Below are 12564 nucleotides of genomic sequence, written 5' to 3'. Positions count from 1 at the left end.
CATTGCCCATCCAATAACCATACAATTCGCTACACATTTTGGTTGAGTTTATAAGACTTCTGAGAAGTTCAATAACTCTTATAGCAAGCAGTAGTTCACAGTCTTTGCAAAAAGGAAAATGGCAGAAACTTCATATGAAACCCAACACCCAGTGAAGGCCTTTGGATGGGCAGCTAGGGAGACCTCTGGAGTTCTTTCTCCGTTTAAGTTTTCCAGAAGGTACGCCATAGATAGATCTATGTGGGTTTGCATATATAGTAAGCTAGCTTCGATATGATAATAATCGAAACCATTGTTGTTGCAGGGAAACGGGCGAAAAGGATGTACAATTCAAGGTATTGTATTGTGGGGTATGCCACTCCGATCTTCACCAGCTCAAGAATGAATGGGGTAACACTACCTATCCCATTGTACCCGGCCACGAAATTGCTGGTGTGGTGACTGAGGTTGGGTGCAAGGTCGAGAAATTTAAGGTTGGAGACAAAGTAGGTGTGGGATGTCTGGTGGGATCCTGTCGCAGTTGCGATAATTGTGCCGATGATCTAGAAAACTACTGCCCTGGGAATATACAAACCTACAACGCTAATGGTGTCATCACTTATGGCGGTTACTCCGACATCATGGTCGCCGACGAGCACTATGTTCTCAGATGGCCGGAAAATCTACCCATGGAGGCTGCTCCATTGCTCTGTGCCGGAATCACAACTTATAGCCCCTTGAGATACTTTGGACTTGACAAGCCCGGAATGAACATCGGAGTTGTCGGTCTAGGCGGCCTTGGCCACATGGCTGTGAAGTTCGCAAAGGCTTTTGGAGCTAAGGTGACAGTGATTAGCACCTCTGTTAGTAAAAAGGAAGAGGCAATTGAACGTCTTGGTGCTGATTCGTTCTTGATCAGCCGTGACCCAGAACAAATGCAGGTAATTAACAATTCTTCATCAATCTTTTTTGGTAACATTATATTTGACGATAAAAATTATTATTCGATCTGTACGTGTTGATGAATTGTTGGTGGCATTTTGAGCAGGCTGCAATGAACTCATTGGACGGTATAATAGACACAGTTTCTGCAGTTCACCCTGTTTTGCCATTACTGTGTTTATTGAAAACTAATGGAAAGCTGGTAATGGTTGGTGCCCCAGAAAAGCCTCTTGATTTGCCGGTGTTTCCTTTGCTCATGGGTAAGCCCATTCTTCTATATCTACTGGTGGCATATAAGACTTATATATATATATATTACATATAAACACAGATCAGAAACCTTAACATACATATCATATATATTTGTTGTACGTAATGGATAACAGGTAGGAAGCTAGTGGCCGGAAGTTGCATTGGTGGAATTAAGGAGACGCAAGAAATGTTAGACTTCTCGGCAAAGCACAACATAACACCAGATGTTGAGATTGTTCCGGTGGATTACGTCAATACTGCCCTGGAACGTCTCGTGAAGGCCGATGTGAAGTATAGATTTGTGTTGGATATCGGCAACACATTAAAATCTGCTTAAATATCAAGTTAAGACACAATATTTTTTTTATGAGGTCATTCCAAAAAGAATATTATGACTTGTGAGCGTTAAAGTGAGTTACAGACATGCAGTATGTGTTTGGTAATAAACTAATAATGTCATATGATGTTGTGATCATATGGTATATGTCGTATGAACTACTTGACAATTTTGTTGGTTTGATGTGCAATAATATAAATTTTATTTAATGAAATGCGTGTATTCTCCGTAATTTCAATAATTGTCTAATATAATAATGTTATAATAATACCATTTGTCTTGATGTTTATAGGAGTGAAAATATTTTGAACTTGTTTGGTAAAATAATTAGCTTATTAATCAATTTTGGTTTGTTTGATTACTATTAGTTATTTGACTTGGTTAAACAATCAATTTAAATGTTTGATTAATTAGCTTTTTGTAACCGTTTATTGCTCTAAAAGGTTAAAATTCAAACAATTACTAAAAGCAGTTTTTTCGATTAGCTTTTTGAGAAAGTCATTTTTATTAGTTAATAGATAATTTGTCAAACATCTTTCTACAATCAGCTAATACTATCAACTAATTAAACTTACTAACCCAATCAACTAACAACTATTTACTAAACACTCCCTTTATAAATAGATTGTTATCCTCATAGCATGTAGAAATAGACCACGAATAGGTACTTACTTTAGCGGCAAATTATACCATTAACTACATACACATCGCAGTTCTGGTATATATATGGATGAGTTCTGGAACGGTAACTTGCTTAGGTGCAAACATGCGGTTTAATATGAGCCGTTGTTCAAATCTAAATCAACAATTCAAATAAAAAAAAAAAGTAAAAAGAGTGCGCATCCTCAATTAAAGAAGCAAACTGTAAAAATGATGCACCTTAAGAAGAAAAACAAAGCATCTTAAGAAGGAAACACGCTTTAAGTAGGAAAATCTCGCACCTAAATTTTAAACCGATGCATTTTAAGAAGAAAAACAACGCACCTTAAGCTTTAGGCTGACGCACCTTAAGTTTCAACAACTGACACAACTTAAGCACACAATACATAAAACAAAGCACAAAAATCACGCACCTTAAATTTGACCTAGGTACAAAAAGACCAAATTGTCACTGCGTTTTCTTAATCCTTGTTAATCCTGGACGTTGATCTTAGCAAGATCAATCCTGAGCACCACCATCTGCATATATATATATATATATATATATATATATATATATATATATATATATATATATATATCCACATTCTCACCATCCATCTTGAGAAATCAAAGACTAGGATCTTATCATTATTAAAATTTCCAGTTTTGCAATAATTATAAAAGGAACCCCATGCCTAAATTTTTTAATAATTATAAAATTGACCTGGAGTTAATTTTTTTTTTTTTTTTACTAAATCCTCAATCATTGATAAACCTTGTGTGTGTGCTCAAATGAAAACACTCATGTAAAAAAGTGATGACTTATTTAGACCGCCCATCATTGTTCATCAATGGTTTAGGTTTCAGTAAAAAATACGGGATAATTTTATAATTATTACAAACTTTTAATTTTTCAATATGTATAAAAATGACTCTGTTTTTTCTTTTTTTTAAATAGGCTCTGTCTCTTTTCTATTTTTTTTTTATAGCAATTCCAAACTCTTGATTTACCCAAATAAATGGATCATATTAGTCATCACTTTTTACATGTAAAAATATTTTAAACCTCAATATTTTTATTTTTTATTTAAAAAGATTTGGAGATCGAAATTTACCATTTTTAATTGTTTTATTTATTTATTTATTTATTTTTTTTTAAAAAAAAAAACCAAAGCGGGCTTACACGCTAACTCACAAATTACAGGCGGAGCAAAATGGGCCAGGCGACTAGTGGCCCCTTCACCGAGCCACAAGCTTTAGCGGACTTCAGTTTGGTGTCCTGTTTTGAGAGGTCTAGTACCAACAAATTCATGATGTTATATATTTTCTAGAAAAAAGAAAAATCCTAAATGAAATAAAATTACTAAAGTCAAAGACTTTTTGGTCAAACTACATAATTGTGGCTCTCTCAAACGGGAGGTCACAGATTCGAATTCCAATTGGGCATTGACTCTTTAGGTTTAAAAAATGGAGCAAATTATCAAAATGGTCCTTCAACTACGTCGATTTCACCAATTTCGTCCTACTCATTTTGATTTGGCTAATTCTATCCTTCGACTATCAAAATTTTAATCGTTTTAGTCTTTTGTTGACTTAGATGGCAAACTTCTGACGAGTGTAAGGGTAAGTGAGTAATTTCAATATATTTCATGCTTTTTCTTTCACCATAACGTTCAATTTGTTAAAATCCCCAAAATGTGGTCAAACTAACTCCTAAAAGTCGAATGTGCATTCTACTGTCGACCAGAACTCTAACCCTTTACACGAGAAGCATTCTTTGTCTCCGATTCTGCAAACTATTCTCCAATTACAGATGGAAGAACACCTCATTGCAAAAGGAGAAACTATGCCAGATCCATGGAGTTTCGCCTTGTAGCACCGCTCAAATAAACGCCTATTGATTTGACTAAAAATCCTTGACTTTACGAAAGTACAAGGAGCAGAAGAGGTCGTCTGCAATTCAATCGTAAAAATCCCAGAAATCCTCAAAGCTTCCTCTCATCTCCACCACTCACCACCGCGTGCCACCGCAGCAACCACCGTTGTGGACCCTTTACGTCTACCTCTCATTTGTTTCAACTCCAAATCCAATTGCAGCTTCAAAGCTTGGATCCATCTTCTCCTCACCTCATGAATGAGCTCTCCTAGGTACTCAACGACTTCAGAAGTCTGCACCCTGATATAGAGGCGGCTCTCAGTCAATTCCACTCCCAAATATCCGTCATTGTGGTTGAACATGTGCTCAAGCGGTGTAGGAATCTGGGGTTTTCCGCTCACAGATTCTTTCTCTGGACTCAAGGGCTACTGGGTTTTCGACATAGTTTTTTCCTACTCCAAGCTTCCTCGGTTGTCTTATCACGGACACTCTTAGTTGGACATCTATTCAAAACATAAACAGCACAAACAACAACTTCTGCCCAAAAAGGCTTAGGCAGATTCTTAGATTTCAACAAGCACCTCACCATATCCATGATAAACCTATTCTTCCTCTCAGCCACCCAGTTTTGTTGTGGAGTGTATCTAGTTGTCATTTGGTGCTAAATACCTATCTCCTTCAGAAAATCATCACAAGTAATATATTCTGTACCTCTATCAGTTCTCAAGATTTTAATTTCATAACCACTCTACTTTTCAACAAAAGCCTTAAATTGTTTGAAAACATCACATGCATCAGATTTGTGCTTCAGAAAGTAAACCCATGTTTTCCTACTGAAATCATCAATGAAAGTAACAAAGTACTTACAACTTCCATGTGAGGGAACCTCCAACGAACACATGTCTGAGTGAACAATCTCCAACTGTTTTGTGGCTCTCCTTGACTTGTCCAGCGGGAAGGGATCTCTATGCTTTTTCTCAATCACACAGATCTCACATATACGATCAGGGACATTCACAACAGGTAAATCAGAAACAAGTTCCTTTCTTGCTAGATAGTTTAATCCAGAGAAATGGAAATGCCCAAACCGCATATGCCATAACCAATTATCATCACAAATTTCAAAATTAAAACAAGCAAGAAGTGCATGATTGATTGTCAAAGGAAATAGTTGATTTTGGGACATATTTACCTTTGCAATCAAAACTCCCTTAACATCTGCAATGGTACAACACCCTGAGTAATATTTATCTTATATCATTTTTCTGAAAACTGTCCCATACTCAACAAATTTTGATGTAGTTCAGGAACATCGAACACATCGGATATAAAATTGTGAGTACCATCCTTTAATTGAATAGAGATTTTATATTTTCTCAAAATTGGCACTTTTGACTTATTGACAAATGTCACTTCAGACCGGATTGATTCATCTAGTTCAGGAAAAAAATCTTTCTTCCAACACATAAGGTTACTACACGCAGTATCCAAGAACCATATGTTTTTATCTGCAGAGAAACTATCACTGGCCAAAAGTGAGGTTTCAGAACTCTAACCAGACTTTTTAGCAATGTTTGCTTGATTTCCACGATTGTTGTGTTCATTATACCAACAATCTGCAATCGTGTGCCCATACTTGCCACAATTGTAGCAATGAAATGGAAATTTACCTTGTTTGGTATTACCTCCACCTCTTCCTTGGTTGGAGTTACCACGTTCTCCTCCACTAAATCCCCATCTTCCTCTTCCACGACCTCTACCAGATCCTTCACCTCGTTGATTAGTGCCAGTCATATTAAGGGTGACTTGGCTCTTCAAAGCTTCTTATGCTAGTAGTTCCGATTTTGACGCAATCCTGTCAATATGACTTTCTACCATACCTTTCAACTCTGCAATTGATAAGAGCTCGGTATTGTGTGACTCTATCATTAAAGCTACCACATGGTCATACTTCATCGGCATAGTTCGAAGAACTTTTTCAACCACCACACCATCTTCAATCGTATCTCCATATAAGCTCATATTATTTACCATATCAATAAGACGAGTGAAATACGTATCTACTAATTTTGTAATGGTCATCTCACAATTATCATACAACCTTCTACAACTTAGACTTCTGTGCCCGATCGACTCCTTTATGTGACACTTTTAAGATGTCTCAAGCTTGCTTTGCTGTTTGAGCACGAGCTAATTGTCCAAAACAGTAATGAACACCTTGGTGAATCTGTCTCAATGCCAATTGACCTCGCCGTATAGCGGCTGGATCAGCTCCTTCAGGTAGATCGGGATCAACAAAGCTCCAAAGATTTTGAAGTTTTAAATATGTGGTCATCATAATTTGTCAATAATTATAATCGAGTTTCTCATCCAATCTGGGGCCCGACCATACAATATTAAAATTTGCTGCCATATTTCACTACGAGAAATATTTCGGGGTCGAAAGGTTAATCGGCTCTGTAATTTCTGTATTCGTGTTGTATATTGCGACTAGATAATATTTCAAAATGATTCTGTTTGAGTGATTGACTTAGCACTGTCGTAGATCAGTCAATAGATTAGTGAATAGTCTTGGTGTGAAAATTAAATCAAACAAAAGTAAAAGACACAAAATATTATTTACCCAGTTTGATACAACAGTATCTACGTCTGGGGGACCACCATCAGTGAGTCCAATCCACTATTTCAACTTCAAATCAAACAGATAGTAAGAGAAAACCTTCTCAAATGTGTGCTACACACCACACGGTAATACCCAATCTTTTAAAAGCTATAGAGGATTGTTGAGCTCGGAGATCCGTGCTTCAGCGTCCAAAGTCCCTTTGGAGATCCGTACTGTTGCTGTCCGTCTCGCTGACCCACTCACACTGTTCCCACAGTTGTATGGAATACAGTCCACTGATTTAAGCTCTGTAGTAATTCTTCCCTAGAGTCTTGTTAAACTCAGATCATCAATGGTATCTTGAGAAGATGATAACTCAAAGTATTTTCTTTGTAACTTGTGGAGAGAGATTTTTTGACATTCAAATCTTGAAAGATATTTCTTGTAAAGCTCCTCTCTATTTTTTTTTCTCTCTCACCTTTTTCCCATGTAAACAACTAGTATATATAATACTTTGAGACTTGGATGACAAGTAATCTTCTAGGGTTTCCTTATAGACCAAGATTACTTGCCATTTTTTCTTTTTGCCAATTCTGACTTCATCAAGAATGGTTTCTAAAACCATCAATATGGTAACTACATTGCTGGTCATAAGGGCTGTAAAATCAACTGCTAATTTCCAAAACCCGACTGGCGTAGTGACTGTTCCGCAGGATCATCGCTCAGTGACTGTAATAGACACAACTTAACCTAGCTAGTTTTGCCATAATAATTTTTCCAATTACAAGTTGGGGTTTACAAAATTTAAACACTAACAAACTCCCCCTTTGGCTATTATTTGGCAAAACAATTCGATAAAGAATAATACAATTAAACAACAAAAAACACTTAAGCAAAAAGCAGTTACAATCGTAAAGGTAAAACCCCTTCAAAAGAAACTCTAACAAATTTATCAAACTCCCCCTCCATGTATACTACTCCCCCTTTTTGTCAAAATCATAGACACAGTAAATACCTCAGCATGGGGTTCCTCCTCATTGACCTAATCAGTAGTATCAACGTTTGGTTCAACATCTGACTCACCAAGTAGATTTCTCAATCATGTAGATTCAGCAAGTAGATTCCTCGATCAAAAACTTCTCATCAATACTTCCCCCAATTCAACCAAGAATATCACAAAATACAGAAATTCTAATTCCCTTACGGATCAAGTCATTATGTAGACTTAAAAGCTCTGATACCACATGTAATTTCTGTATTCGTGTTGTATATTGCGACTAGATAATATTTTAGTATGATTCTGTTTGAGTGATTGACTTAACACTGTCGTAGATCAATCAGTAGATCAGTGAATAGTCTTGGTGCGGAAATTAAATCAAACAGAAGTAAAAGACACAAAATATTGTTTACCCAGTTCGATACAATAGTATCTACGTCTGGGGGACCACCATCAGTGAGTCCAATCCACTATCTCAACAGCAAATCAAACAGACGGTAAGAGAAAACCTTCTCACCCAATGTGTGCTACACACCACACGGTAATACCCAATCTTTTGAAAGCTATAGAGGATTGTCGAGCTCGGAGATCCGTGCTTCAGCATCCAAAGTCCCTTTGGAGATCCGTGCTATTGTTGTCCATCTCGCTGACCCACTCACCACTGTTCCTACAGTTGTATGGAATACGGTCCATTGATTTAAGCTCTGTAATAATTCTTCCCAAGAGTCTTGTTAAACTCAGATCATCAATGGTGTTTTGAGAAGATGATAACTCAAAGTATTTTCTTTGTAACTTGTGGAGAGAGATTTTTTGACATTCAAATCTTGAAAGATATTTCTTGTAAAGCTCCTCTCTATTTTTTTCTCTCTCACCTTTTTCCCATGTAAACAACTAGTATATATAATACTTTGAGACTTGGATGACAAGTAATCTTCTAGGGTTTCCTTGTAGACCAAGATTACTTGCCATTTTTTCTTTTTGCCAATTCTGACTTCATCAAGAATGGTTTCTAAAACTATCAATATGGTAACTGCATTGCTGGTCATAAGGGCTGCAAAATCAACTGCTAATTTCCAAAACCCGACTAGCGTAGTGACTGTTCCGCAAGATCATCGCTCAATGACTGTAATATACACAACTTAACCTAGCTAATTTTGTCATAATAATTTTGCCAATTACAAGTTGTGGTTTACAAAATTTAAACACTAGCACGCTCTGATACCAAATGTAAGATATATTAAATATAATACATCTAAATAAGTACCTGAGAAGAGAAAGAGAGAGGGTAAAACAACGTTTATTGTACTTCAAAAACTCATTTAATTAACTTTAATATTCAAAAGCTATGAAATACAACCTCTATTTGTAGTGAAATAATAAAACTAAAATAAACTAACCACTAATAACCATAACCCCATTATACCACTAACCCACTAACACCACTAAAGTAACTAACCACTAATTCACTAATTAAAATAACTAATCCACTTACTTGGTTTAATATAATAATAATAATATTATAATATTGTGTTATAAAATTCTGTACTTATAAACACAAATTATATAACTAAATTAAATTTGAAAAATAAATAAATATTTAACATGTATTGTTATTTTTTGTATATTGTATTATGGAACTTTGTATATTACGAATGTGAATTATGTACATTGTTATTTTTATTGAAGATCTATAATGTGATGTAGATCTAGTCCATGATATAAATTGAGACAAGCGGAGACAGTGGCGCGTATTAAAGTTTTGCGTTGTCGGATTCTCCAAAGTGCATGGAATCGAATACTCGGGAGTCGGGAGCCGATGTTCCCAAGAGGGTTAGTCAAAGTTCAGGTGCTACACTGCTACTCATGTTTTTATTGCAAAGCGAAGCAATGACGTTGGCCATACCCATCTACCTCACGGGCTGCGTCATACACCTCACCGACTTTTTTTTTTTTTTTTTAAGATGGCCGCCGGCGGACCCATTTGGAATTCTCCCCTCCACCCATTCATAAATCACTGCAGGCCTAATCCCTATATAAACATACATTCCCCATCCAATAACCATTCAATTCGTTACACATTCTGGTTGAGTTTATAAGACTTGTGAGAAGTTCGATCACTCTTATAGCAAGCAGTTCACAATCTTTGCGAAAAGGAAAATGGCAGAAACTTCGTATGAAACCCAACACCCAGTGAAGGCCTTTGGATGGGCAGCTAGGGAGACCTCTGGAGTTCTTTCTCCCTTTAAGTTTTCCAGAAGGTACGCCATAGATAAATCTATATGGGTTTGCATATATTATATATAGTAAGCCTCGATATGATAATAATCGAAACCATTGTGGTTGCAGGGAAACGGGCGAAAAGGATGTACAATTCAAGGTATTGTTGGTGGTATTTTGAGTAGGGTGCAATGAACACATTGGACGGTATAATAGACACAGTTTCTGCAGTTCACCCTGTTTTGCCATTACTGTGTTTACTGAAAACTAATGGAAAGCTGGTAATGGTTGGTGCCCCAGAAAAGCCTCTTGATTTGCCGGTGTTTCCTTTGCTCATGGGTAAGCGCATTCTTCTATATCTACTGGTGGCATAAGACTTATATAAATACATATAAACACAGATCAGAAACCTTAACATACATTTCATATATATTTGTTATAATGGATAACAGGTAGAAAGCTAGTGGCCGGAAGTGCCATTGGTGGAATTAAGGAGACGCAAGAAATGTTAGACTTCTCGGCAAAGCACAACATAACACCAGATGTTGAGATTGTTCCGGTGGATTACGTCAATACTGCCCTGGAACGTCTCGTGAAGGCCGATGTGAAGTATAGATTTGTGTTGGATATTGGCAACACATTAAAATCTGCTTAGGATAATGCAAATTTTGCTTATTTTCATTCCAAAAAGAATATTATGATTTATGAGAGTGTTAATGTAAGTTGCAGACTTGCAGTGTGTTTAATAAACACCGTACCGTTAGGTGATGTTTGTTGTGATCATATGGTACGTGTTATATGGACTTGACAAAGTTGTTGTTTTGATGCAATGCGCATTAATAATATACTACGGAGTACATTTTATTTAATGAAATGCCGTGTATTATTATATTCTCTGTATCTCCAATAATTTTGTAATGTTATAATAATTTCTAGCTTGATTGTTTATTGGTGTAAAAGTATTTTATTAATAGTTGGAAAGTAAAAATCTATTGCTTTTGTGGCTTTGTGTAATTGGATCACTGAACTGAAAAAAGTGTGTTATTTAACTATTAAACATGTAAAATATGAGTTATTGAGACATTTTACTATTTTTTTCAGTAGTATCTGATCAAATAACTTACACGGTATGTACTAAGAAATAAGAATCGTCATTTCCTCTGCCATACTAATTGAGATGAAAGTTTTCAATTTAAATTGCATTAAAATAAATCATAAAATGTGTCAAGTGCACACTTTTTAAATTCAGCAATCTAATTGCACAAAAACTATAGGATGATTTTTTTTTAAAATTTTTTTTTTTCTGAAATGAAAACTATAAAATGACTTATTTAATACTTATTCCTAAATAAATTATTAGATATTCACTTAAGCAATTTATCCCTTTAAAAAAGGAGATTACAAGATAACATGACCTTTACTTTTATGTTCGATTATTTTATTTTTTAAATCTCAACTTTATTGCAATGCCGACCATGTTATGTTGGACCTCACATTGCCACTTGACATTTATTAATAAACTTAAATATTGTAATTATTGTTAATTATAATAGACCCGGAAGGATTACTATGAGCTATTAAAGGTACAATCATATTAGATAATAAAAGTACCTTTAGGTTGGGGTTCAGCCTTTTAGAAGAATATTAGATAATAAAAGTAATCATATATTATAGTATTATGGGATGTTAAAAAATGGCTGAGTAGTCATTGTTTTGACTAGTTTGACCAACTTGTCAAATATTTAAAATGAGTATTTCGTATTTGACAAAAAGCTAGCTAATTGAAGTTATAATTAGTCATTTTGCAATCAATTGCTCTAAGTAACGTTTTGCAATAGCTTATTGTATTTAAATTTTAAGTTTAAATTATTGCTTAAAAAGTAATAAAACCTCTCATCACTTGCACAAAAAACTTGAATTAGAGAAAAATTCTTCCAGTAAAGAAAACCCCAACAAGTGAAAACTATACTACATACAAATTAAATATAGATCATACTCCCATTCATGATTCATGTATATCATTAAGATTGCTTAATCTTTTTATATAAAATTTAAAAACTGCATGCCTTCAGATAAATAAGCAAAATTTTCCGTCGCAATATCCCTAGCTAATCCGTAGCTAAATATAGATTTAACAAAAAAAAAAAAATCTATTGCTAATTTAGCAACAGAATAAGTTTGTCGCTAAATCTGTCACTATATAGGCATATTTTTGTAGCCCCGGGGTGAAGCTATCAGGACGGGGTTGGAACAGTTCGAAACCGTTCTCCAGAAGGACTCAAAAAAATCAACGGTGGCCGGCGACAGAATTCATTCTCTGACCATCATATCGACGCGATGAATTATCTCACATCGATTGCCGATCACAGTAACGTACTCTCCGACATCCTCTCCAACACTCCTCCAGTCCCGAAGGATTGGCTACCGGAGTCGTATTTCGCAGTCTCTGACGCCGACGAGTCTCCAGTGCCGGCTATCTCTCTCCGGTATGCCTGTCTGATCATCCTCCTCCTCTGCAAACTCGACGTCATAGCTAAGCACTACAAGGACGTCTCCGTCGCGTATCTCTTCTTAGCCGTATTGTTTGTGTATATACTTTGGTATTCTCTCCTTTTTTTTTTCCTCTATTTAATAATGTTGCATTGGCGTTATGGCACATGACGCCAATCACAAGGACGACTTCCTTGGTTTGTATCCCAGAAAAGAAATTTCCCTATTTC

General features: G+C 35.7%; 1 protein-coding gene across 3 annotated transcripts; it reads left to right on the top strand.

Moving 5' to 3' along the window:
- Positions 1 to 10627, top strand: LOC109180305 (8-hydroxygeraniol dehydrogenase-like). 3 transcript variants are annotated; one of them, XM_019329804.1, is made up of 5 exons: positions 2 to 219; positions 305 to 920; positions 1028 to 1181; positions 1308 to 1494; positions 10484 to 10530. In XM_019329804.1, exons 1-5 carry the CDS (start codon positions 119 to 121, stop codon positions 10497 to 10499), a joined length of 1074 nt encoding a protein of 357 aa, XP_019185349.1. In that variant the 5' UTR covers positions 2 to 118; the 3' UTR covers positions 10500 to 10530. The 3 variants fall into 3 exon arrangements, with proteins under 3 accessions (XP_019185350.1, XP_019185349.1, XP_019185348.1); XM_019329805.1 differs by lacking the exons at positions 1028 to 1181; positions 1308 to 1494 and adding an exon at positions 10030 to 10183 and having other exon boundaries at positions 1 to 219; positions 10297 to 10627; XM_019329803.1 differs by lacking the exon at positions 10484 to 10530 and having other exon boundaries at positions 1308 to 1719.
- Positions 10628 to 12564: the final 1937 nt, after the last annotated feature.

The sequence above is a fragment of the Ipomoea nil genome, unplaced genomic scaffold (genome assembly GCF_001879475.1).
Source record: "Ipomoea nil cultivar Tokyo-kokei standard unplaced genomic scaffold, Asagao_1.1 scaffold1026, whole genome shotgun sequence".
In the NCBI taxonomy this organism is placed as follows: Eukaryota; Viridiplantae; Streptophyta; class Magnoliopsida; order Solanales; family Convolvulaceae; genus Ipomoea; species Ipomoea nil.
This window is presented reverse-complemented; position numbering and strand designations above follow the sequence as displayed.

Coding starts and splice junctions, on each gene's coding strand:
- LOC109180305 (XM_019329805.1), top strand. CDS start 119: ATGGCAGAAACTTCATATGAAACCCAACACCCAGTGAAGGCCTTTGGA. Junction 220..304: donor CCGTTTAAGTTTTCCAGAAG/GTACGCCATAGA, acceptor TTGTTGTTGCAG/GGAAACGGGCGAAAAGGATG. Junction 10,184..10,296: donor GGTGTTTCCTTTGCTCATGG/GTAAGCGCATTC, acceptor AATGGATAACAG/GTAGAAAGCTAGTGGCCGGA.